The sequence below is a fragment of the Arabidopsis thaliana genome, chromosome 5, assembly GCF_000001735.4.
Source record: "Arabidopsis thaliana chromosome 5, partial sequence".
In the NCBI taxonomy this organism is placed as follows: Eukaryota; Viridiplantae; Streptophyta; class Magnoliopsida; order Brassicales; family Brassicaceae; genus Arabidopsis; species Arabidopsis thaliana.
Window position 1 is genome coordinate 7,346,272 of NC_003076.8, and position 27,029 is coordinate 7,373,300.

Genomic DNA, 27,029 nt, shown 5'->3' on the forward strand with positions numbered 1-27,029 from the left:
GGCTTAGCAAAATGGTGGGGATTATTGATTCATTGCCTTAATAGCTTCAATGCAACAAGTATGGACTATAGGGTTCACTTCAATATGTTTTGAAACTGATTGCGAGGTTGTTATCCACGTTGTCAATGGACGATGATGATGTTTTAACTCAAGGAATATACAAAAACATTCTCTATTGGGCATCCCGATTCCAATATATCAGCTTTACTTTTGCTAGACGTCATTATAACATTGTTGCTCATCTCTTGGCTAAACATTCTCTAGATGTAATCTCGCTAGTTTCTATTCTGCTAGTTCTAATTCTAGTTGGTGATGGCTGAACAATTCTACGACTAATGATTTACTCAATTGTTAATAATTTTTTTTTTTGATAAAATTGGGTAAGTCTAAACCTTTTTTTTAATAAATAATATCTCCTATATATCTTATAGGAAATTTGATGATTATCAAAACATAAAATTTTAAACAAAAAATCAATCGAGATTGTATATCAATTTATTCACGATGTTCCCTCACCGTCTCCATAATTTAGCAATTAGGTTAACATCCAATCTTTCTCTCCTCTCTAAAGCAATTCACAACAAAAAGAGATAGAGAGATAGAACAAAAATAAGACTTGCTTCCCAAACCAATTATTCCTACACCGTGTCAGAAATAGTGAACGGCTATCCAATGGAAACGTCCTCGGCCATTCCTCCTCCTCCTCCTCGTGTTGGATGGTGGTCACGACCAATAGTGACCGTGCCGTTAAGTAATGATCGTGAACCCACTTGCAAGGAAACTACTGTTTGCCTTACACCCTGTTGCGCCGGCCTTTTCACCATCGTCGCTGTATATTTATTGATCTTTCACGTCGTCAATAATGCTCACTGCCACGCCAAATTCTCCATCCAATCCATCGCCGTCTCTCCCTCCTCCGCCACGTGGCACGTGGATTTCCTCGTCAAAAACCCTAGCTCCAGGTATTTTGATTAGACCAGTCCAACGTATATTAAATATATTTTAATATGTTCCCATAATTTAACTGATGCTCGAAGCAATGACTTCTTCTGCATGTCTATGGTCTTACTGCTTACAGGTACTCTATCTACTACGGACCCGATGAAACTGCCGTGAGTCTTGGTCCCGTAAACGCTGCCGTTTTAGATACTTTTCACGAACGTAAGTCTCGAAGTCACACGGCTTTCTCAGTGGATTTCATTGCCGAGGGTAACCCTAACGGCGTCGTTTTCAAAGAATTATATGTCAAATTAAAGACGAAACATAAGATTTACGGAAATGTCTTTGGTTATGCTGGACATATTGATATAAGGTGTCAAAATCTAACCCGAAGCTATGAGAACGTTGAGAAGATTCATTGCTACTCTTCTTACACAGATATGAAGGCTTTGACTGGAAGTCGTTGTTATTAGGCCTTTTCATCATATTTATTTTTCTTTTCCTTCTATTATTTAGTCGATATCCTTTTTTCCATATAATTATGTGAATTAATTTTTTATTTATTTTTAACAAACTGATTTCATTTAAAAGTTTCCAATTGTGTACATAGTCTCCAAAGAGAAGTGTATTAATTATTTCGAGAAATTAATTACCGATTTTAACCAAATTAAAAAAAAAACTTCTGTTAACATTATTCTATTTGATAGAGTCTCTACAGCGCAAGAGTTGTAATGCTTGAGATATGTAAGAGATGATATTGACTAATCGGTCATGTATTTGTTAAGTCTTATTCGATACTCCCTAAGGGAATGGTGGAAAGGTACTTCAACACAAAGATGGCCGTAAATTTTGTGTTTGGAAGGGTAAGGATCAAATAGGCATTTATCACTCTTGCTTAGCTTATCCAAAAAAACACACTGCATTTGGAGGCCAGAATGAATCTCTATATGAGGATTTCCGCAACTTGACCATCCATTGGAGATGTTTCTAATGGGCAGCGATTTCAAAGAGAATTCATGTTCGGACGAAACGGATCATCAGCAGCATTAGCGAAAAGACTAAGATGAAGATTTTGGAGTTTCATTGGAAATATGATTGCCAAAAATATATTGTTTTCTGCTTAGTGTTATTTAGAATAAGGTAAGTTTTTTAAAATTACAAACTATGTTATTTAGAAGAAGGTAAGCATTTAAAATTACAAACTATGTACACTTTGTTAATATTAAAACTTAGAGTAGATAAACGAACAAGAAAAAGGAAAGATATAAGTTAGATTTGCTTTCGAAACAAAATATTATTCAACTATATCTAAACAATCATAATATATTAGACAAAGTAAATCAAAGGCTAAATATAAAACAAAAACAAATCAACATATTATTCAAGTATATATATATATAACTGTTATTTATTTATCACGAAGTGTTAAACTTCCATAATTGCCAATTTCCTACGAGGCCATGGATATAACTCCAACTTGCTGTTGCAATTGTTACTTTTCTTTAGTTGGTTTCGCCTTCCTTTGTTACCTCTGTATTTTTACAATTATGAAATATAGCGACAAACAAAGTTGTTACGTAGAGCTTTTTGCAGATTCTGTCTCCGTCTCAAACGCAAACGTTTCAACCGCTGATTGGACGATCGGTTTCGTTGCGAAGAGTCCAAATACCGGCTGTAAAATCTCTCTACATCCACTCAATGCGCGTTTACTCCGAGGCGGTGAAGTTATCTCCAAATCAGCATCTTACTCGTCTGATTATTTCGTATCCGGCCGAGACAAACCAGATGTCCTTTTCGAGAAGGTGGTTAAGCCGGAAGTTATTGGCGACGTTATTTGGCATCTTCGAGTTGAGGTTTTGTTTGCAATGGACACCGATGTTTCATGTTTTAACGGTTTTTTAATCGCCGTTTGTCCCGATATTGCGGTGAAGTTCACGACGGATCCGGCAGGGAAGGGGATGGGATCGTTGCTTGGACATATGAGATGGTGCGACTATGAATTCCGGGAAAAATTGGATTCCTCCCATTCGATTTTTAGTTCTTGAATATCTATCACGAGGGTTTTTGGCTTTAGGTTATTATTAAATTCTTTTAGGTATATTAATCTATAACTTTTTAAGTTTTTTTTTGTCCCGAATCATTTTTTTTGGTATGATGTTATGATATATTTTTTTTTTTGTGAATCGGAAGTCACTCACTAATTATATTTATACAGAAACAAAAATTACAGTCGCATATTACGTGTTCTTGTAGATACGTTTACAAAGCCACACAATCTGCTTTAAAATCAAACATATGAAAACCGAGAGGTAACGAAATCCATAGTTCACTAAGCAGTATTACAATTTAAAAAAAAAAAACTACTAAAACACATACGTAATCGGCTCTTAACAATATTTAGAATTTAAATTTTCAAAATCAAAAGTTTGATTAAATACCCTCATGAGTTTTTATGTTTGACCTACTCCATTGGTAGAATCTCTAACGAGGTTCTTAAAATTTCAATTTTTGAAATTTTGTGTAAACTTGTTCTGGTTAAAAACATTTTGATATTGTTTCAATTAGGCTTTTCTACTTCATCATCTTTTTTTTTTTACTTGTTTATTTCGGTAATCTAGACTATATCATTTATTTAAAAGCGCCTCTAACGAAGAAGAACATAGAACTCTACTCTCAAATGCTCAAGTTATAGAGTTTCAATAAAAATAGTGAGAACTTAACTATCACTTTTAACCAAATAAATAAATACTGGCGACAGGGAGCTAACTCAACCAGTAAACCTTTGATCATGATTGGAGGTCTTGATTTGCTCTGGTTTCCAAACCAACCGAGATTACGAGCTTTAGCCCGAAGTTTCTTTAGTAAATATATAGGGATATATTAAAGAAAAGATCGGAACAAATTTTTAATACTGTCGCGATGATTTAGGTGATTTCCTCAGAAGTTCCTATATTTTGTGTTGAAAATAAAAGTAGTTCTGATTTTGTTTAACAGTTTTACTCACTTTTGATATTTGCTTCCGTTGAGGGCTTTTTTAATCTATTAATTTAGACTCTTTTTGTTGTTATTTAGACTTTAGTGTTATCTATTAGAATAAGTTAAGTATTATAAATTTAAAATATTATTAATATTAATAATTAAAGTAGATAAACAAGACTCCCTTAGATTTGCTTTCGAATCAAAATATTCTTCAATATGCTAAACAAGCTGAACATATTAGAACAAAAATAATGGCTAAAATATACATAAATGTTTTTAGAAAAAACGCCTTCGTTAGTTACATTTTTTGTTTTGTGTGTGTAACATTTTAGGTACGTAGTACTATATAAGTTGTTGTTATCTTCTCTTGTGTTAAACATCCGACATGGCAAGTTATCGATGTACCTCTTGTGGCCTCATTCACCAACCTGGCCAATGTCGCCGGCGAGGGCCCGAGGATATTACTCCAGCTCATTGTTGCGCTACCTATCTTGGTTGCTTAGGTTTCCTCTTCCTTATTTTTCTCTTCGCTTTAGGTATGACAGCAATGTTTATTGATGAAGATAGTTGCTACTTGGAGCTTTTTACCGATTCCGTCTCCGTCTCAAACGCAAACGTGAACGCAAACGTTTCCACCGCTGATTGGAGAATCGGTTTTGTTACGACGCGCGAGTCCAGTCTCCGGCTGTAAAATCTACCTAAATAGAGTCCAATCCCGTTTACTCCGAGGTGACGAAGTTTTGTCCAAATATTCATCTCCATCGTGGGATGGTGCCGGAGACAAAACAAATGTCGTTTTTGAGAAGGTGGTGATGCCGGAAGTTATTGGCGACGTGATCTGGAATCTTCGCGTTGAGATTATGTGTTCTGTGAAGACAGATGCTAACTTTAGAAATCGTTTTCTGATAGCGACTTGTCCCGATATTCCGGTTAAATTCACGAAGGATCCGGCAGGAAATGTAGTGGGATCGTTGCTTGGAAATATGAGACGGTGTGATTAAATATCCCGGTTAGATTTTTAGTTTATGAATTTACGATCTCTATATACGAGATCTTTTTTTTTTTTTTTTTTTTACAGCTTGGCTTAATTTGTTTATTTATAATTAGTTAGAATTAAGAAAAATAAGATGGGAAAATAATCACCTCGTTAAAAATTTAATTTTCTCATTCATTTTAAAGTAATTTAAGAGCAATTAATTTGATTTAGTTTAACATCAATTATAAATAATTTAAATATCAAGAAGTTGTTGGAATTTGGAAGATACAGTTGCAAAGTATATATTTTCGAATGTTCGGAACTAGAGCTAACATCATTTAAATAGAGTTGAATTAAATGTGAGTTTAATTAGAAAAACACTTAATTACCATAAACCAAAATAAGAGGATTACAAAAAAAATCCAGCTAACGGAAAGCAAGAAAGCAAGAAGAGTTCCTAATTCATTGCGTGATGCAACAAAAAAAGAATGGCATTTAATCTTCTCATGACCTAGAGTCAGATTCTGTCACCTAATATTAAAATGTCCAATTCCAACACTACATAGGTGGAAAATACAACAAGACATATTACTTATATGGATCACACATGTGAAAAATCATTTTTTGAAACATTTGTTAATTGGACTAACCTTGGCTATGATATCATATTAGGAATTTGGCATAACTTAATCCAAAAACTAGTTCAAGAATTACGGATTACCATATTCTTTATATTTTGTCCAAAAATATTTATCATATGTTGACATTCTAATAATAATACTGTATATGGTAACTAAGAAAAAAATTGACCCCTATACAATGAATTTCTAACTCTTCCAGTGCGAAAAAATGAAGGCTATAATATACATTTTATTATATAAAGTATGGTTTTGAAAATTACTAACTCATAGAATTATGCCATGTGTCAAGTTTATCGATCAGATGTTGACACGTGTAAGAAAATAATTAACTTTTTTCTTCTTAAAGAAATAGAAATACTAAAAAAAAAATCAATTAATTTTTTTTTTCTTAAAGAAATAGAAAACTAAAAAATAAATCATTATTAACATATACTAATTCATATGTCTATATCTAAAAAATATTACATTTTGTTTTTCTTAACCAAAAGGAAAATTAACCAAAAATATTTATATATGTTATTGGTCAAATTTTTAATATATATGGTATTAACAAATTTTTTATTATTATTAATTATGTTTTGTTAATTGTTAATAATTTTTAATATTAACTAAGATATAGATTTGATCTCATATATATATTATTTTGACATGAAATCATTATCAAGTAAGATGAAGTGTGTAGAATTAAAATCGAGTTTTTTATGAAATAGATAGTTAAATTGTATTACAAAATTGAATATGTAAGATAAAAATTTGTTCTTTTCTTCTAAATACTAAATTATAATAAACAAAAAGTGTATAGGTTACTATTTAGACTTCAAATATCATCAATAAGATTGAATGAGTATAATAAAATAAAATGCATAAGATTACTATTTTATTATTCAAAATTTAAATATTATCGATAAAAAAATACAGTTACATCTTACACCCGCCTATTTAGGCGGGCCTTATCTAGTAACTTATAAAAGAAACGCACCATTGTTACTACATGTAAGTTGTTGTTATTTCACTTTTCATCACGAAGTGTTAAATATCCAAACTGACATGGCAAGTTCTCGATCGATATATCTCTTGTAGCCTCATTTACCAACTTGGCAACGGATGATACCGTTATAATTTTATATACGTTGTTAACGATGAAGAAATGTAGAGTTTACTTTATGAGAAGAAACACTTGCAATAAAATAAAATAAGAGGATGAAAAGAAATCCATTTAGTTGTAGAAAAAGAAACAGCTAACGGAAAGCAATAAGAGTGATCCTAATTCAATAGCTTACGTATCGGGTCATCCAACGCTTTGTAAGACGAATGACACTTAGTCTTCTGATAACCGATAGTCAGATTCTGACACCTGATATCGAAATGTCCATATTCATATACTAACGCAAGCTGTTTCTTCATCGTACTAAGTTTCAAGTCTAATTCGAAAACTCTTTGATTACCCTCCGTAGCTAAATCCACCGAGAAACTTGTGTGACCGCCACGTGAACCACTCCCGCGCGAAAGTTTCAAACGGCGGCGTTTAAGGAACCTAGCTTGGCGTACACGTCATCTCCGTTGTATTGGATAGGACACGATGAGCTCGGTTTCACGAGAAAATCGATGTGCAACGTGGCGGAAGAGGAGGGGGAAACGGTTATGGATTCGAGGAGACGCTGGCGTGGCATAAAAGGTTGTACATCTGTAAGACGAGGTTCAAACCGGTTAAGATTAAGATTGTCAAGAAGCCGCACAAACGGGGTTTTGAAATAGCTGATTTCTCTTCTTTAGTGAGTTCGTTACGACGAAGGAATAATGAATGTAGTTGTGTCCACCACCGTGATGGAGGAGGAGGATCAGTGGCGGAGGACAGTGGCGTTGGGAATCCGGTCTCTATTTCCAGATGCCTGTTTGCCATTTTTGTTGTTGATTAGGTTATGGAATGAAGAATGGTTTGATGTGAACCTAAATCTTTTATATTTTCGATTGATTTGTATATTAGATAACTCTGTTTTTTTTTTTTTCTGTGTCTTATAAGATTTTGTGGGTAAGATATGAAAGTTTGTTATGATAAAAATTTTTTTGGGCACATCCTTTTAGACTTTCTCTTCGATCATGAATCTATCTTTCTCTTTTACACAAGTGCTTGGTGTTAGGGTTAGTGAATTTGTTTATTTCTTTTCTAAACATTTTAACTTTTAATTAATAATAAGATAGCTAGGCGTGCTTATGACTAGCACAGATTATATTGCAACTCTTTGTTTTAATCGCCGATGGAAAAACATATAATTGTGCGTCTATAGTTTTATTTATATATCTCACTAAATTTGCTTAATAGATGTTGGCGAATGTGGTCACATGAGATTATATAAACAATGGCTGGAGAATTAAAGTAGCTAGCTGGTCAAATAGTGTATTTGCTATACTTTTTTTTGGTGCAAAAGTGTATTTGCTTTACATTTTACTATTTTAGTGAGGGATGTGAGGAAATTAGAGTCTTGCCAACAAGGAGTCCAGCTAACAAATGTAAATTCTCTTTCCACACAATCAAATCGCGTCTCCTCCGCGGAGATAAGCTTATCTCCGAGTCAGCCACTCCTGATTATGTCGGTTTAGTCGTAACAGAAAAAATCAATGATATACGGCTTCTAAATGCCGTTTTCAAAACGGTTGACACGCCCCGCGTCCGCGTGGTTTGGGATCTCAAGGTGGAGGTTCTATCTAGCGTTAATATAAAAGGTCAATGCCGTCAAAAAGATGGTTTCTTGTTCTTGACTTGCAGCAATATACCGGTGAATTTCACGGCAGATCCGGCTGGAAATGTGAATGGATCGTTGCTTGGATATATGAGGCCGTGTGAGTATATATTCCGGGAGGAGTTTCCACTCACATACTTTTAGTTTTTCTCTTTGATTATGAATCTTTCTCTTTTACGAGTACTTACCTTTAGGGTTAGTGAATTTAATTTTCTCCGTTTTCAAATTGTTTTATATTTTTTTGGGTTGAATATAAGATAGTATTAAGAGCTTTGTTATATTGTAACTCTTTTTTAGCTTAAGGGTCTCCGCAATCACATTCTTAGAATTTTCCTGATGGGTGCAAAAAAAATTCAATCGAGTGATTTTTTGAGTTAATGTAGAACTAATGATTTAACCAAATTAGTAACCAAGACGGAGAACATACCAACTGCTTGAAAACCTTCTCTTGATATTTACCAAACTTAACAATATTTTGTATGCAGGAGAACAGCAAAAATCACCAATATCAATACTGGACCACTTATTTTCCTTTAATGGTTACTTAAAAGGCATCTAATCTTTTTTTCTTAGAAACTAAAAATAATGGTTTAAATTATATTTGAATATAATTTAATATATATATATATATATAATTAATACTATTGACTGGCATATATTTAATCTGAATGCAATACACAAATTTATTCGTTTCTTAATTTCTAGTTTTCTACTTGTAAAAATATAAAACGATAAGCGTAGCTCAGTAGCTGCATAAAGAAGATTCGTCGTCTCTCCTCCAAAGTGCTTGTCATTGTAACTAATACCAAATACTATGAAAAGAAAAAAACATTTATCCTGCTCAGAGTTGTTGATAAGGACTAAAAACAGCTTTCCCAATTTCACATAAAGTTAAGAATAAGCCCATTGAAAAAAAAAGGGTCGCAAGAGTCAAAGACTAGTTGTGTGATAATTTAAGAATATGGTTGCAAATAGAAACATAACATTAATTAATAATTACTATACATTCACACACGACTCGCGAGGCTCCATTTACATAAATATCCCTCAAAACTCCATTACTACTAACCTTCTAATCTCTTCGCCCACCAAACAACCAAAACCTCTCTGCAACCAAAACGCTAAACGCAACCAAACTCTACAATGACGGGGAGATACTGCGACCAACACAACGGCTATGAGGAGAGGAGGATGAGGATGATGATGAGACGCATAGCATGGGCATGTCTTGGCCTAATCGTGGCGGTTGCGTTCGTGGTGTTCTTGGTGTGGGCTATACTTCACCCGCACGGACCGCGTTTTGTCCTCCAAGACGTAACCATTAACGACTTCAACGTTTCTCAGCCAAATTTCCTCTCTTCAAATCTCCAGGTCACTGTATCTTCTCGCAATCCAAACGACAAGATCGGCATTTTTTATGATCGTCTCGACATCTACGTCACATACCGGAACCAAGAGGTAGCGTTTTGCGTTTTAATGCAATTTTCTTTTGTATTATTTGGTGCAATGTGTATGGATCAGCAAATTTTAGTATGTTGTAACGTTAAACCCACAAAATATCACCCATCCTTACCTATGTCTACGAATATTTAAGAATCAATTCGAATTCACAATTTGTTTTGGGTTAAATTTTATACTATTAGTCATCATTCTGCAGTATTCATAATTGACAAATCTGCAATGTTGAAAAACCAATACAACCATATGCATATTTGTGTACCACTTGCAGAATTATTTTTCTTCTTTTCTTCTTCTTGGAATGTCATTCTGTATTCACGAATAATTATAGAACATTTACATGAATACTTACTGTTTAAGGAAATAGAAATTTGGCAAGCTATTAAAGTTGAATGAAATACAAGAGAAAATAAAGTCTTTTATAATATGTTCATATTTACTAAAATGTTTTAAGTCTTTTCAAACATTTTTTTGTTTTTTTTTTGTTTTTATCTTCTAAGCATTTACGTGTTAATGTAATAATTCTAACTTTAGTTTTCCCTATTATTTAGGTAACGTTGGCGAGGCTCTTGCCGTCAACGTATCAAGGACATCTGGAAGTAACGGTGTGGTCACCATTTCTGATTGGCTCCGCCGTGCCGGTGGCTCCTTACCTATCTTCGGCATTGAACGAAGACTTATTCGCCGGGTTGGTGCTTCTCAACATCAAAATAGACGGTTGGGTTAGGTGGAAAGTGGGCTCGTGGGTCTCTGGCAGTTATCGCCTCCACGTTAACTGTCCTGCGTTCATTACCGTCACCGGAAAGTTAACCGGCACCGGTCCGGCGATCAAGTACCAGCTTGTTCAGCGATGTGCTGTTGACGTATGAAAAACAAGAAGAAGAATCTTTTTTTTTCTAGGGTGTTAAAGGAGATATAAAGGTAAACTATAGGGCTGTAGCAAATTGTTGTTGATTTGACTTATTAGTTAATTTATCTAAAGGGTGTTAAAAGAAGGGAAGAACAAAACGCTAATTAAACTTGTTCGTTTAAGTAATGTCCATGGTACTAAAGCGAAAGCAGAACATATTAGTAAGTTCACATCATCACATGTATTCCTTTTTATCCAATTCAATTTTAATAGTAGATAGTTTTCATTAGGCAAACGTACGTATGATAAACAAATTTGATGATTTAGAACTACGAGATACTTATTTGAAGTACTCATGTTAAATTTACGTGGAGTTTTAGGCTTTTAGCATATATATAAAAGATTTAACACATGAATGAAATTAATCCTGACATTTTTAGTACTCTCCAGCCTGCACACGAAATTGTCAGGATTAGGCAAAGCTTACAATAGTGGTTTTATTTTCTAGTTGGATATGAATCACATGACAACGACTATGTAGCTGCTGGTATTTATGGAATGAAATATTTAAATATAAAACACACCAAAAATAAATTTTAAAAATTAGCAATCTGAATTATTTATTGTTAGAAACACTTTGTTTATGTTTTGGGATTATAAAATTTTGAAAAATGTACTACAAGATATTTTTGGATTTCATGGGGAAATGACAAAATCATATTTACACATTCACTTTGTCCTAAATATCAGTTCCTTTCCCTTGTTGCTATTGGTTTGTTGGGTACTAAAGTTTTAGCTCCAAAGACTTTTTGTTTGTCATGTGAACTTGAATGCGGACTTCTCGAGTAAATTAATTTCTTCCCAAAATTGTTTTCTTATGGATAACTTCAGCTTTGAAAATAATTATCCTACTTTCTATTATAATGTGCAAACATTATTAGTTTTCAATGAATTGACCTACAAGGTGCTGATTTGTAAGAGTTTAATAGTATTAAATAATCAAAACTGTTTCTGACATTTTAGAAACTCCAAACAGATTATAAAGTTGGCATTTTTAAAAAAGTAGCTATTTTCTAATTAATAACAAAAATATATTGTCATTGTTTTTTTCTTCTAAGAAATATTTTCAAAGGGCTTGTTGGCACAAACTCATGTTTGGTGTGCCTCGTATGAGGATTGATCAGTATTCTCAATCACACGTAAAAAAAATTAATATGTTAAAAATTAATTCTTAAAACCAATTTTTTGCAAGCAACAATTCAAAATCACAATCCCGATGATTCCTTAAATCATGTATTAACTTTATATGTTTTGATGCAACAATTGCAACAAGAAACATATATTTGATGGACACTTGAAAACAGATCCACCAAAAAAATCCCATCAAACCAAGTGTAGATTCTTAGTTATGTATGATTCTATGTAATAGATGATGACTTAATACATGTGAGTTGTGACATCAACGTCACGTTGGTGACGACATTTGCACACCTTACCGTGTGTGTAGCGTGAAGCACAATTATCCTTTTTCTTTTCCATAGAAAATGTTATCAATTTCTTTTCATAAATACAAAATTAACTGATCAACTTGATAACGTGAGAGATGAAAACAAACAAAAACAACACTTTTTTTTTTCTTTTCCTAACTTTAGAACTTTTGTGATTTCATAAAATTTTGGTTTTACAAATTCATAAAGCAAAAAAAGGAAAAAAAGATGATTACTATAGCGAATATTCGTCAACAAACTTAGTCACTTTGCAACTAAACCCACACTTGTAGTCTCTGTAGAGTGTAGTTCACCTTTTTGAGCATTCGTCGCTATGTTTCCACATTTAAACCATAACAGTTGGCCCAAAGAAAAAGTGAAAGCTAATGGGCTTTTTATGTTACTAGGCTTAACCCAGAAAATGACATACAGCTAGCGATACGACATTGGTTTAGCTCTGCAAAACGCTCTATAGTGTCTGTCTGGTCAGAAATTCTTCGACTCACTTTCGGTTTCTGATGTTTTGTCTCTCTGATTGAAAAAGGTAAAATCTCTTGAATCTATATCATATCGCTAAGCTTAATTTGCTGGCTAGGATTTTACCTGATTTTTTGGGTATATAGTGATGATAGAAATTTGAAGTAATTTCTCCAGTTTTCTCATTGATTTAGGGGTTTTAAATGTAGACTTAGTATTCATGAATGAGTTGATTTCTAATTGATATTATCATGTTAATCATCTTGAAGAATTGACCTTGAATTGGTGGTTCATAGATGTCTCATCTTGTACAATTTATTTGCTCGAGGATCTTATGATTCTTGGACATAGTGGAACAAAGATAGCTTTAAAAATGGACGCTGAGATGATTACTTGGTTGATGTATAATAGTTTGGTCTCTTAATTAAGGTTTTGATGGTCCTTAAGGTTAGTGTATAGCTTCTATAGAACTTTTTAGTCTCTCCTTTTAGATGGTTATGACGAATTGACGATTGTGTTATTCACGAGATAATTTGCATCCGAACATGTAAATGTTACACACTTGCAATATTGGTGTGCATGGAGAAATTATAGATTGTGTTAAGTGTTAATCCCAAAATGCATCTGCTAAAAGTGTTGCATAATCATCTTGTTGACTAGATAACTTGTTTTTGTGGTTTGGACAATGTGACGATACTATATATGATGTATGTAAAGATCGGGTTTTGCAAGATGGGAAACAAAGCTACAACGGTGAAAGAAGAACGCGAAGAGATCCATTTGAAGATTGTACCTCCATTGGACAAAGTTTTTCTGCGTTGGCTCGCAAGAGATCTCCAGAGAGTTCATGGATTCAAACCGAAGAACAACACTCGTGCGATCACTCCTCCAGATAGCTACATCGAGTTTATGCGGTTAAATGGATCGCTTGATGTAGATTTAGATGACCCTGATCTTGCCCATTTGTTCAAGTAAAAAGGGGTTCTTCTATTGTTGTCTCTGTTTGTTATGTATGAAGCTTTCAAAGTCTTAGTATCTTTTTTGATTACTCATACAGTCATACTTAAAGCTTGTGTTTTGGAAGCTCAGTCTATAAATATATATTATCTTCTCTAAACAGTATAGCATTCATAAGAGATCCAAGTGTCTGCATTCAGACGACACATGTTTCTATTGTCTTGGTGCTATGATTTGGAATCCCTATGTTTCGAGGTTCCATTTAAAAAAGTTGTTAAATGATGAGACACTCATGAGCATAATTTTCATCAATATAGTTTTGCCTCACCTATGAATTAAAAACAAAAAAACGTATAAGTTCGACAGATTTTGACGATAATTGCTCACACTTAACGCGTGTAACGGATGCTGCAACAGTTTGATGAAATTATTATGCTCCACTTCTTAACATGAATAAATCCAAAATTCATTTTTTTCCCCTCAATCTCAAGGAAATAAAACTGTATCCAAATTAGTTACATAGCTTTATTAACTTCGTTGACTTTAAAAAAAAAAAAACTTACTTAAAATTTTATAATTTTGTATTATATATAAAAATAGGATTATTATTATTTAGTAGAGAGATATTGGTAAAAAGATTTGTGTACAAAGAGAGAGATAAAGAGCGCTAATTCCCTCCACATCAGTATTCAGAACCAAACGCAACTCATTCCCTCGTTTTCTCTCTTCCTCTTCCACCGTCTCTTTTTTTTTTTTTTTTTATAATCCTTCCTCTTCTTCATCTTCTTCTCCTCTCCCGCTTTTTTTCGATTCGCCGATCTCTTCACATTCTCTTCCCGGAATCTCCGTAATTCCCGCCGTAGATCTGCTTCTTAATCGTTATTGGGATCTCTGCTTACCGGAGATCCGAGTTTCCGTGACAATTTTCGCCGTTTCTTTTTTTTTTTGGGGGATTTTTTATCGAGATTCGTTCTTATGTCTGAAGAAGTACCTCAACAATTCCCATCTTCTAAGCGGCAGCTTCATCCTTCTCTTTCTTCTATGAAGCCTCCTCTAGTTGCTCCTGGTGAGTATCACCGGTTTGATGCGGCGGAGACTCGCGGTGGTGGAGCTGTTGCTGATCAGGTTGTCTCTGACGCGATTGTGATCAAATCTACTGTAAGTCTTTTTTCTTCTCAATTTTGCTTGTGAATTTTGCTTTATAATTCTCGTGTTTTCGATTGTGTGTGAGGTTTGGTTTTATTGATTATGATTTTGATGATGTCGTTGCTTTAGATTTTGATGAGAATTGTGTCGGGATCTGCTTCTGTTGGTGTTAATTGCGTTTGGTCTCTTTTGATTAACCTTGTTTGTAGTATTGGAATTAGCATTGCAAGTACTTATTGAGTAGTTTAGTTGCTGGACTTAGGGTTTGTGGTGTTACTGTTATTGCTATTTAGAGCAGATTCATGCACTTTTGTGTTTATGTTTAGTTAAATTAGTTTCTGAATTTTGCTATGTTGGAATTGGTAAAAGTTGTGTCTATGCTTTTAGATTTCAGCATAGTGACAGTATGATGCTGATAGGATTTGATTCTGTTCAATTCGTTGATGTATTTAACTGTTCAATTTTGGTGACTTTATTGGCAGCTGAAGCGTAAGACAGATTTGGTAAACCAAATAGTTGAGGTCAATGAATTGAATACCGGTGTTCTTCAAACACCTGTATCAGGGAAAGGGGGGAAAGCCAAGAAAACTTCTAGGTCTGCGAAGTCTAATAAGTCTGGAACGCTAGCTTCTGGCTCTAATGCAGGTGAGTTTGGTTCTAAATGCTCTGTGTTAGTATGCCAATGAGAAATATTTCTTATGTGCTCATCTGAGCTAAATCTTCTTTAAAGAGTGGAGATATTGCAATGTAGTGAGAAGGATCTTTTGTGTTGGCAGGTTCTCCTGGAAATAACTTTGCACAGGCCGGTACTTGTCGATATGATAGTTCGTTAGGTAATAACTTATTTCATTAACTAATGTTTAAAAAATGTACTTTTGGATAATAAGTTTTTTTAATGATTTAATCTGCTTCAGGTCTTTTGACAAAGAAATTTATCAATTTGATAAAACAAGCAGAGGATGGTATTCTTGATCTAAACAAAGCAGCTGATACTTTAGAGGTGACATATTTGAACTCTAGACTCCCATATTGATGTATTACTTTCTGTCAAACTTAGCTGTATGTTCCTGTTGATGCAGGTACAAAAGAGAAGGATATATGATATAACCAATGTGTTAGAAGGAATAGGTTTGATAGAGAAGACGCTTAAGAACAGGATTCAGTGGAAGTAAGCATGTCTTAGAACTGTCAAATCTTGGATTCCTTCCATTTGATGACTCATGTGTGAGCGACAGTACTCTGAATTTTCTTGTCTGTCTTAGGGGTCTCGATGTCTCAAAACCAGGAGAAACAATCGAAAGCATAGCTAACCTACAGGTACAGAACATGCCTATATATTCTTTACCTTTTCATTGCACATTTCACTGCGAACTCTGTTATGCAATGCTCAGTATTATCACCAGTTTTATTATTGTTTTCACGTTAAGGGTATATCTTAGCTTGCATTGTCTTCTTGAACATCGTATGAATCTGCATTAGTATGATTCTTGTTATGCCTGTTTTCTGAGAGCTAAATGTGTTAGGAGGTAACTAGGATACTAGTAAATTTACCATACACACAAACATCGATGACATGTAACCACAAGCTCTGTTTTGTATACCCGTACTGGCACCTTTGAATGATGAGTTTCTGTTTTATGTTTGAACCTGTTGAATAAGTGGAAATTGGTACTGCAGTTTTTCTTCGATCTCAGTCACTTGCATTGATTTCTTGTTTTGGGTTTTTGGTTCGAAAAACTATTCATGTTTTATAATTCCTGTTACCAATCTTACAGGATGAAGTACAAAACCTCGCAGCTGAGGAGGCAAGATTAGATGACCAAATCAGGTATTTTCGCAGATAATTTTCCTTCCCTTTTCTGCTGTTTTGTATCATCTTTTTGAGAGTCGACCTGGTTGCAGAGAATCACAAGAAAGATTAACAAGCTTGAGTGAGGATGAAAACAACAAAAGGTAAGCGTCCCCTGCTATTTCTTCTGCCGAAAGGTACAATAAAACATATCTGTTTGTTCTGACGCTCCACTTTTTAGGTTACTGTTCGTCACTGAAAACGACATTAAGAACCTACCATGCTTCCAGGTCTGGTCTCCTTCTAGTAATTACGTGTTTCTCTTTGCCTTGCATTCTTCTCACTGGGGAAACATGTTTTTGTGGTGCCTATTTTAGAATAAGACGCTGATAGCTGTAAAGGCACCGCATGGAACAACTCTTGAGGTTCCAGATCCTGATGAGGTAAGCTTAAGAGCGCACAAAACCAAATGAGCGATGCACTGTCTGTAACGATTCTCACCTCTTATCCTGCCATTAATCAGGCTGGTGGTTATCAGAGGAGGTACAGAATCATTCTGAGAAGCACAATGGGACCAATAGACGTGTACCTAGTCAGGTAACACTGTCCTCAAACGTTATGCTTGCCCTGGATAAATCTGTAACATGGAAGTGAGACTGACATTTATATTGTGCTTTTTTAGTCAATTCGAAGAGAGCTTTGAGGACATTCCTCAGGCTGATGAACCTTCAAATGTTCCTGATGAACCCTCTAATGTCCCTGATGTACCTTCAAATCTTCCATCAACATCTGGTCTCCCTGAGAACCATGATGTATCTATGCCGATGAAAGAGGAAAGCACCGAAAGAAACATGGAAACACAGGAAGTTGATGATACGCAAAGAGTTTACTCTGACATCGAATCTCATGACTTTGTCGATGGTATCATGAAGATTGTTCCTCCAGATTTGGATGTAAGTCCCAACTGCTTCCTCAGCTTAAAATTTTCACCAATGTACATAATCACAGTCTGGAAAAGTAACCATATCTAAAAAATCATGCTTGACTTAATTCATATTTACCTGTATGTTACATTATATACAGATGGGTGTAGATTACTGGTTTCGATCAGAGGTAGGCGAAGTCAGCATCACAGACATGTGGCCAGATGAATGTATCCTTGATTTCTATCACTTTCTGTGATTTAATCTAATCTCTCTTTGAGCTTTTGAGTTTTTTCCTCCCCAAATATGATATCTGTTTAGAGCTCCTTGACTCTTTCATCATTAGCTGGACCAGACTGGAACCAGATGATTACATTTGATCAAGACCACGCTGGACCGAGCGACAACAAAATCTTGGAGCAGCCACAAACTCCATCGAGCCCAACACCAGAAGAATCCACTGCTACGAGATCACCTACAGGTAGCTGAAGTTACCATACCACATTACAAGCACCACCATATATCTGTACATAGAATCTGATTTCGGTGAAACCAGAGTTAATGTTGTACTTGTACAGTAGCTGCATTGCATTATCATAGAATAGAGATTGCAAAATAAAAGTAGAGAAACCAACCCCTTCGTTGTATTCTTCATTTTTTTTCTTTGTTAGCTTCTCAGGCTTAATATAGAATTAGCCTTAGCCCATTGATTTCTTAATATTGGTCTTGTTCATGTGAAACTGCAAAACCTTTTAGAGTTGTAGACGGGTGCTTAGTAGTTTTACATGCTCCATTTCCGGTTTACCAAAAAGGTAACCAGATCGAAACTAAAACATATTTCCGTTCATCAAAAATCTTGACGAAAACATATTGGTTCGGTTGTGGTTTGAGAGATTTCTTTTTGGTTCAAATCGGTTTCTATGTCCAATCCTTTGATATCACTCGAGATAGTTTCTTACAAATGATATCATATATAACTTTGAATTCACCTCAAGATGGTATTATTTTCCTTAAAAAAGAAATCCATCAAAATTGTGCATCTCCAAAGCAATGAGCAATGCTGAATCTCCAAGCTAAGTTAAATGAAAAAAAGGTTCCTCTTTTAACAAACTTTCCCACACCAACATCCTCACTCAATAATCTCAACTTGTTTTCTCTTCCTCTAGTAAAAAAAAAAATGTCTTTCAAGAAGATGATGAAGTATATACTCAAAACCATATTCAAACCCATTTTTATGGCATGCGGTTGCGGCTCTACCGTTCCACCTTCCTCTCACAGCCACTACACCCCGGGACCACCGGTTTCTCCCACGGTTTTACGCAGCCCATGTCCTAAGATCGATGAGAGCGTCGCGATGGCTAAAGAATCAATCAATCCGTTCGAAGATTACAAGAAGTCGATGAATCAGATGATCGAAGAGAGATATATCGAGACGGAAAGTGAACTTAAGGAGCTTCTAAGGTGTTTCTTGGACATAAACCCTTCTCCTCAACACAATCTCATCGTCCGTGCTTTTGTCGACGTCTGTTCACATCTCCAACCACCACACGACCGACGTGGGAAGTCACTTGGGAGATTGCTTCGTCTATATGTTAACAATCCTCTTGATAACAATGATGATGACTCACACCAAACTTCTTCAAAATGAGGAACTAAATCCTCCTCATATCTCTCTCTATATATAGATGTTACAATATTGTGAATAATTTCAATTTATGATTCCATGACTAGATGTAAACTATTAAACAACACCAACAAAAATCAAAGTTATACCTCAAAGCCTAGCTCTAACGTAACGATAATATTTTACTGCACAAAAAGTTTTGAAGTGTAAATTGGTTAAACAAAACCAAATTGAGTTATTTCGTTTTGGTTTTTGGATTTGGTTAAAACGAGAGATGAATAAGATAATTTCGATTTCGACTGTATAAATGATTAACAAAGATTAATTAAATTAATTAATTATAAATCCCTCAAAAAACCTCTAAACCATACAAAACTCCGGCGTGTTTCTCCGCCCCATCCTCAACGAAATACAAATCCCTCATCCTCTGAAACGCCTGCCACGTCAGCAAACTATCCGAACCGGCTTGATGACATTTCCCAACCGCCCGGTTAACTTCAAGAGACCGAGCAACCCGGTCCAAACCACCATACAATCTCTGCTCACAAAACCTCATAATATGTTTCACATCATAAACCCTATCACCGAAGAAAGCTCTAAGCAACCCTAAAAACTCACGCAACGCCACCGGAAGCTGCCGGCGCGTGAGAATCTTCACAAGGTAACCAAAATCATACGCGCTGTGAAACGTCACCCAGCTCACAGACTCGTTACAGATCAACCCCGATGACATCATCAGCTCCGCGAACCTCTCCGATTCAACACCTTCGCGACGGTTCCGCTCGAAATCGATCCCGTGACGACGGAGTAGCTCGATCGAATCAGGAGCGTGTGGATCACGCTCCACGTCGAAGTCACGGAAATTGAATTCCCAGATGTATCGACGGTTTTTTTGACCGCCGAGATCTGGGAGGTTTCCGTCGGCGTCGGAGAGAGTAAGACCGACTTGGATCAAACTTAAAGCGTCAACGTTGGATTTGAGAAGATTGTAGAGATAATTAGGGTTTCCACGGCGGAGAACGTCGAGATCCGCCTTGTAAATCACGCCGGGAAATTCTGTATCCATTGAGATGAATGGGTAATCTTCGACGATTCCTCTGATTAGGTCAAACTCTGACTCGAGATTATAAGCCCAAACGTCACGAATCACGATCACATCGGAGAGATCTGCTTCTGATTTGATCATAGTTTCAAGTCCCGATCTTTTAGGTCTTCTTCTTCGTTGTGAATTTATCAAAAGTCTGTTTTTTTTTGTTGATTTGGTTAATCTGCAAGGTTTAGTTATATATATGAATGTGAGTAAGAGAGTGTTTACGAGGAAGGAGAGGAGAAGAAGTGTGAGAAACGCGCACGTTTATGATTCAATGTGTTTCTTGACTTAGTCTAAGTTGGCTTCTCCTTCGTGTATCGAATTATTGCAATTCAAGTCGTTGTATTTAAGTAAGTACATTAAGCCGACAAGAATAAGAAGGCCAAGTACATTAAGATTTTCTATTGGTTTTTAAGAGTTGAATAAAACATGTAAACGTTACGACTTACGACCAATGAACTTTATCAGGAATATTGCTATATTACCAATAAACACTGAATATGTAACGACGCACTAAAAACGCATTAAAGGGTTGAATCATTAGATTATGATGATGTCTACACGTATCTGATTGTGCTTTAATGTTTTCACGAAATTGTAGCAACAGCGAAGCCTAGGTTGAGCCCTTTTCAGTTTTCATTGTTCCCTAGTTTACTCATCGAATCTCATGACTTTGTTGGTAGTGTTTAGAAGATTGTTCTTCCAGATTTGGATGTAAGTCCCAATTTCTAGAAACAATATCACAAACGTAGATAGTCCGTGGAGTTTTCCATCTTCAGTCAATATAATAAGAAACTTTTTAGGACGTTGACCTTGAACAGAGTTGTTAAACACATGACTGTTTTTCTTTCATTTCCTTTGTTTGCAATAACTTGATATTGTTCCATGTTAATGAAGAAATAATTTATTAATTCCAAATGCATCAATTGTAAAACTAAATTATTTAAATTATGTAAACCTTCTTTTGTTTGTAATTTTGTTTTTGCATCAATTGTAAGCCTAAATTATTTAAAACACTACACACTTCTTTCTCCGCCTTGTGTTGTGAATTATTTTCTGTTAAAATTTAACTGCCTTTTCTTGGAGACAAGCCTTAAGGTTGTTGTCAAGTAAAACTTGGAATCACGGTTGGAGTAGATGACGTCACATGAGTCATCAGGGGAAGAGGAGAGCGACATGTTGATAATGATATTATTAGAACAGTCAGGCTCCAGAGGAGGCAAGGATATGACTTTGTGATTCAACATGTTGGTGATATAGACGCAGGAGGGATCATTAGAATTCACGTTGATCGAGGAGTATAATTTATGTATTATGACGTAATGATAGAAAAAAAGAAGGTTTAATATAACATGAATGATTTAGGGTAAAAAAGAGAGAGGAATAAGATGTTGATCACAACTTTGACAAAGAAAAATGCGAGGCACTTCCTCATTGTGTTGAACACCAACACACCTTGTGTGTTGCCATACTTCACAAATATCACAACACACCATTCTCTCTCCATCTTCTTCCGTTGCTCCACACTCACACTCTATTCTCTTATCCTTCTTTTTATCATCATCTTCATAACATTTCGTCACTTCAATGTTCATCATCATTCCTACGTTCCCTTCTAACACCAATCCCTTATTCCCATTCAAGGCCATTTCATCGACCCTTGTGATCTCTATTTGACCACCCACCACTGACTCCACCACGACGTCTCTTAGTTCCCAATAGATATCTCTAAACACTCTTTCTGCCTCTCCGTACACTTCACTCAATGTTGCATCTTTCTTCACTACAATGCATTCTTGTGGAGGAACTTTTATCTCGTTGTTATGATGATGACATTTCCACGCGATCGTGCAGAATATTCCTAATTCTTCCCCTCGATCTAAGTGTAACGTTTTCGCCGATGTATCTCTAATGTAGTGATACTCTTTGATGAAGTACTTAGCGTCGAGGATTGCTCTTGAAGCCATTCCGATTTGGTTCAATATACCTCCTATGGGGCCTAACACTCCCTTGTAGTCCATGAGAATGTGTTTGTAAAAATAAAACATGTCTTTCATAACTTGACCTCTTGTGATCTTATTGTGACCGTTTGTCGCCATCTTCCCCATTGAGTTTTGGTTTTGAAGGGTTATGAGTTCATTGTTACTACTTGGTAACAAATTTGATATATCCTCCAAGGAATACTCTAGCACTTTCTTCACCGGATTTAGACTACGTCGGACCAAATAGTTTCCAACCACCTGGTTCCCAAGCGACTTCAACACAAAATCAAGCAAACCAGTGTCCCCAATGTAATTTCTAGCTGCATCCCTCACTTCTTGTCTCGATATCCATCGGTATTCGACTCTTTTCAGTGACTCTATGACCACTTTGATAGCCATTTGGATCCGTTTTTGAGACCATCTGCAGTTGGTACTATCAATGGAGATGATTTGGTTTCGGGAGTTACTCATGTAGTTATCTCTTGGAAGACGTGAATGGAGATGAAGCATGAACCTGAAGAGGTCACTGAGAGTGATCAATGGCTCGGTGGATAAACTTTGGTACTTTGACAAGAGGATTGGAGTTTCTCGGTTAAGGCTGGTTAGGTGATGGTTAAGCAAGCACAAGGGTATGTTACGGACCGACTCAAGTGCCTTCTCGTAAATCTTTTGAGTCACTCCGTATGTCCCTGACCCGAACCGGTAGCCCCAACGACCGAACCATGGCTCTCCTTTTGCTACCCCATGCAGCAGCCTCAACTCCATTCCTTTTTTGTGCGACGCGTCATTCAACCCTATTTTCCTATATGAACAAAAATAAAATGACTCATTATGTGTAAATCCAAATTAATAGCTAGGAATAATCCATTATGATATGAAAACTAACAGAATTGTGTTGAATGGTTATTGTGTTGAATGGTTTATATGATATACAAATATATAAAGTCTAATTAGTACCTGGCCTTTAAACCGGTGCAGAGCCGGTCCCACAAATCCATGACCTGATGACCGGTTAAGTCGGAGCCGGTTTCAATGCCGTTGAGAGAGAGCAAGTGACCAAATCCGTTGGAGTGAAAGAAGCCGTGAAGGACATGGCCTTGAAGCTCCACAAGATGGGAGAAACTTTCCTTTTCGGGAAAAGCGTAGCCTCCACCTTCCAGTTTTAAAAAAGCCGCCATTGTTTCCTTTGAGGGGATCACGAAATGGTACTTCTTGTTGCATATCATTTGATTTCCCCAACCTGCAAGGTTCCGTATAAACCATTGTATAATATATATTTTTGATCTTTACATAAATGCATCACTTTTAACCATATATTAAATTATTATTGCTATTTTTGTTCATAAGTACGTGTAAGCTTGTATATAGATATATATGCAAGAAAAATGCTTACATGTTGAGCTAGCTAGGTCAACTCTTACTAAATTTTCAGCTTATGATCTTAGGTCATATATAGTTATATACGAATGTATTCACATGCATATATAGATAGATACGCAAAAGAAAAATTGTATACAGAGAGAGAGAAGGGAAAAGAGAGAGAGGACGTCACCAACATATTGGCAATGGTTGCAACGGAGATTGAGAGAGGCTTCGATGGGCTCTTCTACGACAAAGAGAAGAACATAGAGAGGATTTGGATTTCGTTGAATCTCGAGCTGAAAAGACCAACTTCCCATTAGACCGGAGCTCTCAAAGTGACCAAACTCAAGTAGTTTAGCGAGGTTATCTCGAAAAGACAACTCGTTCATCTCAGCTGGATGTCCAGACTCTCCGAACGTCTTCAGCCTAAAAACTCTACTTTCCCCTCTCTTCCTCTTCTTTGGAATATGTTGCTGATGGTCTGTTCGAATCAGATTCGCCATCGAATCAGAAATTTGGTTTGATCTTGAGAAGAGAGGGAATAGGAATATGATAGATTTGGATATATATTATGATGGGGTTTGTTATAAGAAGAGACCGAAAAGTGTTGAGGAAGTGTGTTAAGGGTTTAGAGATATAGTAGTCATTAAGATGATGGTCACACAATTAGTGCTTTGTGGTGATGAAAAGGAAAAGTGAGTGAGAGAAAGAGAAAGGTTAATTAAACTGTGAATTAACAATTGTTACCATTGGATTGTATGTTAGGTCTTGATATGTGCATGACTTGTAACATTAACAACTTTTCTTTCTTAGCCAAATAATTAACTATTTTTCAAAAAAACATTCAAACCCTTCTTATTCCCAAATCTAATTTCATTTCTAAAAATACTTCTGTAATATTCGAAACTGGATTGATAATTTTAATACATATACATGTATTTGTGTAAGAATATGTGACAAATGGCATGCAAAAAGATCGAGGGTGAGGAATGTCACGTGACTTGGGAACATGAGAAGATAATATAATAAAATAATGAAGACATGCATTTGAGCTTCTCACATTTTTAAAGAATCAGATTAACTCTGTGTTCCGTCAATTTCTGTCATGTCTACCTGCACATATATGCATCTATTACATAACACACACGTGTGTGTTTGCGTGGTTGGACAAACTCAATTTAGTCGATTATCAATGTTTTAATTGATATGTAGTTTATTGATTTGTGATAGTGTTGATGATTTGTCATCACTATATGTTCAAACCCACATAGTTATTGTTAATTAAACATAATTAATATGTTACATCAATAGAAAAAGGTGTTTACATCAATAGATGTTTTTTAGCGGTTTAAAGAAAGTTTCAAATTATGTTCTCAGAAAAAGTGGTTTGCAAATTGCAATGGTATTTACTTAATAGTTAATATATTACATTCAAAATTGTACTCACCTTAATGATTGCAGTGATCACAACAACTTTGGGTACTTACAGTCACTTCAGTGCTTCAAATATATGTTTTTAGTGTTACAATCTTCGTAAAAAAAAAGAGTTAAAAGTTCAGACCAATCAAATTTTAATCTTTTTTTAAAATTAATGATATGCCTTGTTAAATCCCGATGCTAACAATTGCAATATTTGAGTTTGAATCAATATTAAGCATATCTAACTAAAATGTTGACCTACTATCACTTGTTTAGTGTTTAAAGTTTAAACTTTGACAGCCACTAATAGTATAAGTAGGTATATACGTACGTAGACTGAATAATTGTTGATAATTTTGTATCATTTTTGTTTCACGATTCTTAGTAACAAGTAACAACGACCAGCGAGGCAGCGATACATTATATTGTTAGTTGAATAGTAGCCAACAAGTGACTTTGATTCGTTTTTATAGTTGTTGGTTGAATGATAGATTTCTTTGATAGGTCTTACGTCAGCGAAAAAATATATATTTGGTTTTGGTTTGTCCAATTGAAATTGCCAGTAGCGGTAAATATAATGATAAAAATGTGAGAAATCTACTTAAAGGATACGTGTTGTTTCTTTTGATAGTTGGGGAAAGGAACAAAACACACGTAATGTTGAATCCGACATTAATGTAAAACCAACATGCATTTTTTTTATAGTAAGTTTAGGTGAAGATTTTTCACATTTATAATAAGCATAACTCTTTTTCATGTTTTTATAAACATTTAATTTGTTAGTTCAACAACTTTGGTAACAAGTAAACCAAACCTATTTATTGTTTGACGTATGATGTGTATATATTTATGTATATACTTCGCATTTAACGCTAGAATTACATAGTGCAAAAAAAGGAAAAGAAAAAAAAGTCATTGTTCCACATTTTTCATATTAAAAACATAATTAATTGTGCCATGTACATATACATTGAACTTATAACAAGTCAACAACGACCATTTTCCATTTATAAAATTAAATATCGCAATAGTCCGAATACGTAACCTTTTGATGAGGACACAATGACACATCCATCATTTATACTAGCTATTAATCCAAGTTTAAATTTTTGTAATCACCCGTTGCAAAGAATCAATATTAATATTGCTTAGTTTTCTACAAGAATTATCCATCGTTAAGCAGTCAATATTACAAATGAAGTTAAGGATGTTTTAAAAACATAAGTATATAGGTTTCGATTTTATGAACATATCCGTTCATTGTGGATTAATTCAAACTATCAATAAATGTGGCAACAAATTAAGGAAAAGAAAAAAGAAAGAAAAATAAAAGAACATCCTTAATTTAATATTATGTATTTTTTTTTTATTTTTTTTTTTAACTAGTGCTCTTCTTGCTATGGTTTCCTGTGAGAAAATCAAGCAAAACATGGCTGTTGCATCTAGGGCATCTAGGGTCATTCTCTAAAGAAGTGATGATGTACATGATGCAATTAGGGCAGCCAACGACCACCATTGATTTAGCCTCTCCTCCTCCACCCTCAGCTTCCTCCGAGCATAACGATGACGATGAACTCTCAGTGAGCAAAGATGAATCCAACGACGGTGAAATATTTAGTTTCAGATCAAGTCCAAGGTTACTCGCAGCTTCTTGATTCATGTTCCTTGCCTTCCAAGAAGAGTATACTATGTGTGTTGATATATTATTCTACAAGAATCAGAATAAGAAACACAGTAAAACAAAACTTTAGATGGAGATCCATGGTTTATAAAACATGTATATATATAAAAAGAATTGATCAATTGAATACTTATTTTTCTATCGATCAATCAAAAAGTGAAGATGACAATAACAAAATTTCAACATATGAGAACAAAAAAAATTCGATGAGAACAAATTAACTTGGTTCTCGGGTTCCAAAGTAGCTTTACCTTGGTGAAGACTAGTAGTAGTTTAGTTCTTGTTCTTGAGATTTAAAGAGAGATAGTTTGATGTCTGCATGTTAGTGGCTGTTATATATATATAGATAGAGGAGAAGATACACGCAAGATGAGAGAGGGTCTCATTGAATGTATATTAATGAATTAGTAGGATTAGTTTCATCTAGCTTTCAAAATAAATATTCTTGTAGAAAATAATTATAATATGAGGTGTTTGTAAGCAATAAATGTAATTTGAAAATAATAGTATG

The 27,029-nt window shown here is 35.1% G+C and overlaps 11 protein-coding genes across 13 annotated transcripts; 7 read left to right on the forward strand and 4 right to left on the reverse strand.

The window, feature by feature from the left end:
* Window positions 1-672: 672 nt before the first annotated feature.
* Window positions 673-2,984, forward strand: AT5G22160 (uncharacterized protein; the record flags this gene model as incomplete). Its single annotated transcript, NM_147897.1, has 3 exons — window positions 673-962; window positions 1,079-1,398; window positions 2,533-2,984. The coding sequence occupies 3 exons, from the start codon at window positions 673-675 to the stop codon at window positions 2,982-2,984; spliced, it is 1,062 nt and encodes a 353-aa protein (NP_680202.1).
* Window positions 2,985-4,303: 1,319 nt separating this feature from the next.
* On the forward strand, window positions 4,304-4,919 carry AT5G22170 (uncharacterized protein; the record flags this gene model as incomplete). Its single annotated transcript, NM_147898.1, has 2 exons — window positions 4,304-4,571; window positions 4,648-4,919. 2 exons carry the CDS (start codon window positions 4,304-4,306, stop codon window positions 4,917-4,919), a joined length of 540 nt encoding a protein of 179 aa, NP_680203.1.
* A 1,879-nt stretch (window positions 4,920-6,798) lies between these two features.
* Window positions 6,799-7,435, reverse strand: AT5G22180 (uncharacterized protein; the record flags this gene model as incomplete). Its single annotated transcript, NM_147899.1, has 3 exons — window positions 6,799-6,981; window positions 7,053-7,219; window positions 7,276-7,435. The coding sequence occupies 3 exons, from the start codon at window positions 7,433-7,435 to the stop codon at window positions 6,799-6,801; spliced, it is 510 nt and encodes a 169-aa protein (NP_680204.1).
* Window positions 7,436-7,892: 457 nt separating this feature from the next.
* Window positions 7,893-8,417, forward strand: AT5G22190 (uncharacterized protein; the record flags this gene model as incomplete). Its single annotated transcript, NM_147900.1, has 3 exons — window positions 7,893-7,909; window positions 7,991-8,135; window positions 8,226-8,417. The coding sequence occupies 3 exons, from the start codon at window positions 7,893-7,895 to the stop codon at window positions 8,415-8,417; spliced, it is 354 nt and encodes a 117-aa protein (NP_680205.1).
* An 881-nt stretch (window positions 8,418-9,298) lies between these two features.
* Window positions 9,299-10,851, forward strand: AT5G22200 (Late embryogenesis abundant (LEA) hydroxyproline-rich glycoprotein family). Its single transcript, NM_147901.2, has 2 exons — window positions 9,299-9,731; window positions 10,283-10,851. Exons 1-2 carry the CDS (start codon window positions 9,417-9,419, stop codon window positions 10,598-10,600), a joined length of 633 nt encoding a protein of 210 aa, NP_680206.1. The 5' UTR covers window positions 9,299-9,416; the 3' UTR covers window positions 10,601-10,851.
* A 1,655-nt stretch (window positions 10,852-12,506) lies between these two features.
* On the forward strand, window positions 12,507-13,780 carry AT5G22210 (aspartyl/glutamyl-tRNA (Asn/Gln) amidotransferase subunit B). 2 transcript variants are annotated; one of them, NM_203091.3, is made up of 2 exons: window positions 12,507-12,612; window positions 13,263-13,780. In NM_203091.3, the coding sequence occupies exon 2, from the start codon at window positions 13,278-13,280 to the stop codon at window positions 13,518-13,520; it is 243 nt and encodes an 80-aa protein (NP_974820.1). In that variant the 5' UTR covers window positions 12,507-12,612; window positions 13,263-13,277; the 3' UTR covers window positions 13,521-13,780. The 2 variants fall into 2 exon arrangements, with proteins under 2 accessions (NP_974820.1, NP_680207.1); NM_147902.5 differs by having other exon boundaries at window positions 13,278-13,780.
* A 483-nt stretch (window positions 13,781-14,263) lies between these two features.
* On the forward strand, window positions 14,264-18,234 carry E2F1 (E2F transcription factor 1). Of its 2 annotated transcripts, none has more exons than NM_122128.3 (14): window positions 14,264-14,660; window positions 15,131-15,293; window positions 15,425-15,481; window positions 15,563-15,648; window positions 15,728-15,816; window positions 15,911-15,965; window positions 16,424-16,476; window positions 16,551-16,601; window positions 16,679-16,727; window positions 16,815-16,880; window positions 16,961-17,034; window positions 17,120-17,390; window positions 17,521-17,590; window positions 17,707-18,234. In NM_122128.3, the coding sequence occupies exons 1-14, from the start codon at window positions 14,478-14,480 to the stop codon at window positions 17,847-17,849; spliced, it is 1,410 nt and encodes a 469-aa protein (NP_568413.1). In that variant the 5' UTR covers window positions 14,264-14,477; the 3' UTR covers window positions 17,850-18,234. The 2 variants fall into 2 exon arrangements, with proteins under 2 accessions (NP_568413.1, NP_001031921.3); NM_001036844.3 differs by having other exon boundaries at window positions 17,716-18,065.
* Window positions 18,235-18,417: 183 nt separating this feature from the next.
* Window positions 18,418-19,155, forward strand: OFP10 (Ovate family protein; the record flags this gene model as incomplete). The annotated part of the gene is made up of 1 exon (NM_122129.2): window positions 18,418-19,155. One exon carries the CDS (start codon window positions 18,418-18,420, stop codon window positions 19,006-19,008), a length of 591 nt encoding a protein of 196 aa, NP_197616.1. The 3' UTR covers window positions 19,009-19,155.
* Window positions 19,156-19,205: 50 nt separating this feature from the next.
* CAF1b (Polynucleotidyl transferase, ribonuclease H-like superfamily protein) lies at window positions 19,206-20,528 on the reverse strand. Its single transcript, NM_122130.4, has one exon. It carries the CDS (start codon window positions 20,168-20,170, stop codon window positions 19,334-19,336), a length of 837 nt encoding a protein of 278 aa, NP_197617.1. The 5' UTR covers window positions 20,171-20,528; the 3' UTR covers window positions 19,206-19,333.
* Window positions 20,529-21,363: 835 nt separating this feature from the next.
* Window positions 21,364-24,024, reverse strand: MS1 (RING/FYVE/PHD zinc finger superfamily protein). The gene is made up of 3 exons (NM_122131.2): window positions 23,609-24,024; window positions 23,014-23,296; window positions 21,364-22,858 (listed from the first exon to the last, which is right to left on the reverse strand). Exons 1-3 carry the CDS (start codon window positions 23,919-23,921, stop codon window positions 21,436-21,438), a joined length of 2,019 nt encoding a protein of 672 aa, NP_197618.1. The 5' UTR covers window positions 23,922-24,024; the 3' UTR covers window positions 21,364-21,435.
* A 1,813-nt stretch (window positions 24,025-25,837) lies between these two features.
* Window positions 25,838-26,988, reverse strand: AT5G22270 (uncharacterized protein). Its single transcript, NM_122132.3, has 2 exons — window positions 26,770-26,988; window positions 25,838-26,545 (listed from the first exon to the last, which is right to left on the reverse strand). Exon 2 carries the CDS (start codon window positions 26,495-26,497, stop codon window positions 26,216-26,218), a length of 282 nt encoding a protein of 93 aa, NP_197619.1. The 5' UTR covers window positions 26,498-26,545; window positions 26,770-26,988; the 3' UTR covers window positions 25,838-26,215.
* Window positions 26,989-27,029: the final 41 nt, after the last annotated feature.

Excerpts from the sequence above, each read along its gene's own strand:
- MS1 (NM_122131.2), bottom strand. The coding sequence starts at position 23,921 with ATGGCGAATCTGATTCGAACAGACCATCAGCAACATATTCCAAAGAAG. Across the intron at positions 23,297-23,608 it reads CAACCATTGCCAATATGTTG|GTTGGGGAAATCAAATGATA; the intron begins GTGACGTCCTCT and ends GGAACCTTGCAG. Across the intron at positions 22,859-23,013 it reads TGCACCGGTTTAAAGGCCAG|GAAAATAGGGTTGAATGACG; the intron begins GTACTAATTAGA and ends TTGTTCATATAG.
- AT5G22200 (NM_147901.2), top strand. The coding sequence starts at position 9,417 with ATGACGGGGAGATACTGCGACCAACACAACGGCTATGAGGAGAGGAGG. Across the intron at positions 9,732-10,282 it reads TCACATACCGGAACCAAGAG|GTAACGTTGGCGAGGCTCTT; the intron begins GTAGCGTTTTGC and ends CCTATTATTTAG.
- E2F1 (NM_122128.3), top strand. The coding sequence starts at position 14,478 with ATGTCTGAAGAAGTACCTCAACAATTCCCATCTTCTAAGCGGCAGCTT. Across the intron at positions 15,649-15,727 it reads AAGCAGCTGATACTTTAGAG|GTACAAAAGAGAAGGATATA; the intron begins GTGACATATTTG and ends CTGTTGATGCAG. Across the intron at positions 17,035-17,119 it reads ATAGACGTGTACCTAGTCAG|TCAATTCGAAGAGAGCTTTG; the intron begins GTAACACTGTCC and ends GTGCTTTTTTAG.
- CAF1b (NM_122130.4), bottom strand. The coding sequence starts at position 20,170 with ATGATCAAATCAGAAGCAGATCTCTCCGATGTGATCGTGATTCGTGAC.
- AT5G22270 (NM_122132.3), bottom strand. The coding sequence starts at position 26,497 with ATGAATCAAGAAGCTGCGAGTAACCTTGGACTTGATCTGAAACTAAAT.
- AT5G22210 (NM_203091.3), top strand. The coding sequence starts at position 13,278 with ATGGGAAACAAAGCTACAACGGTGAAAGAAGAACGCGAAGAGATCCAT.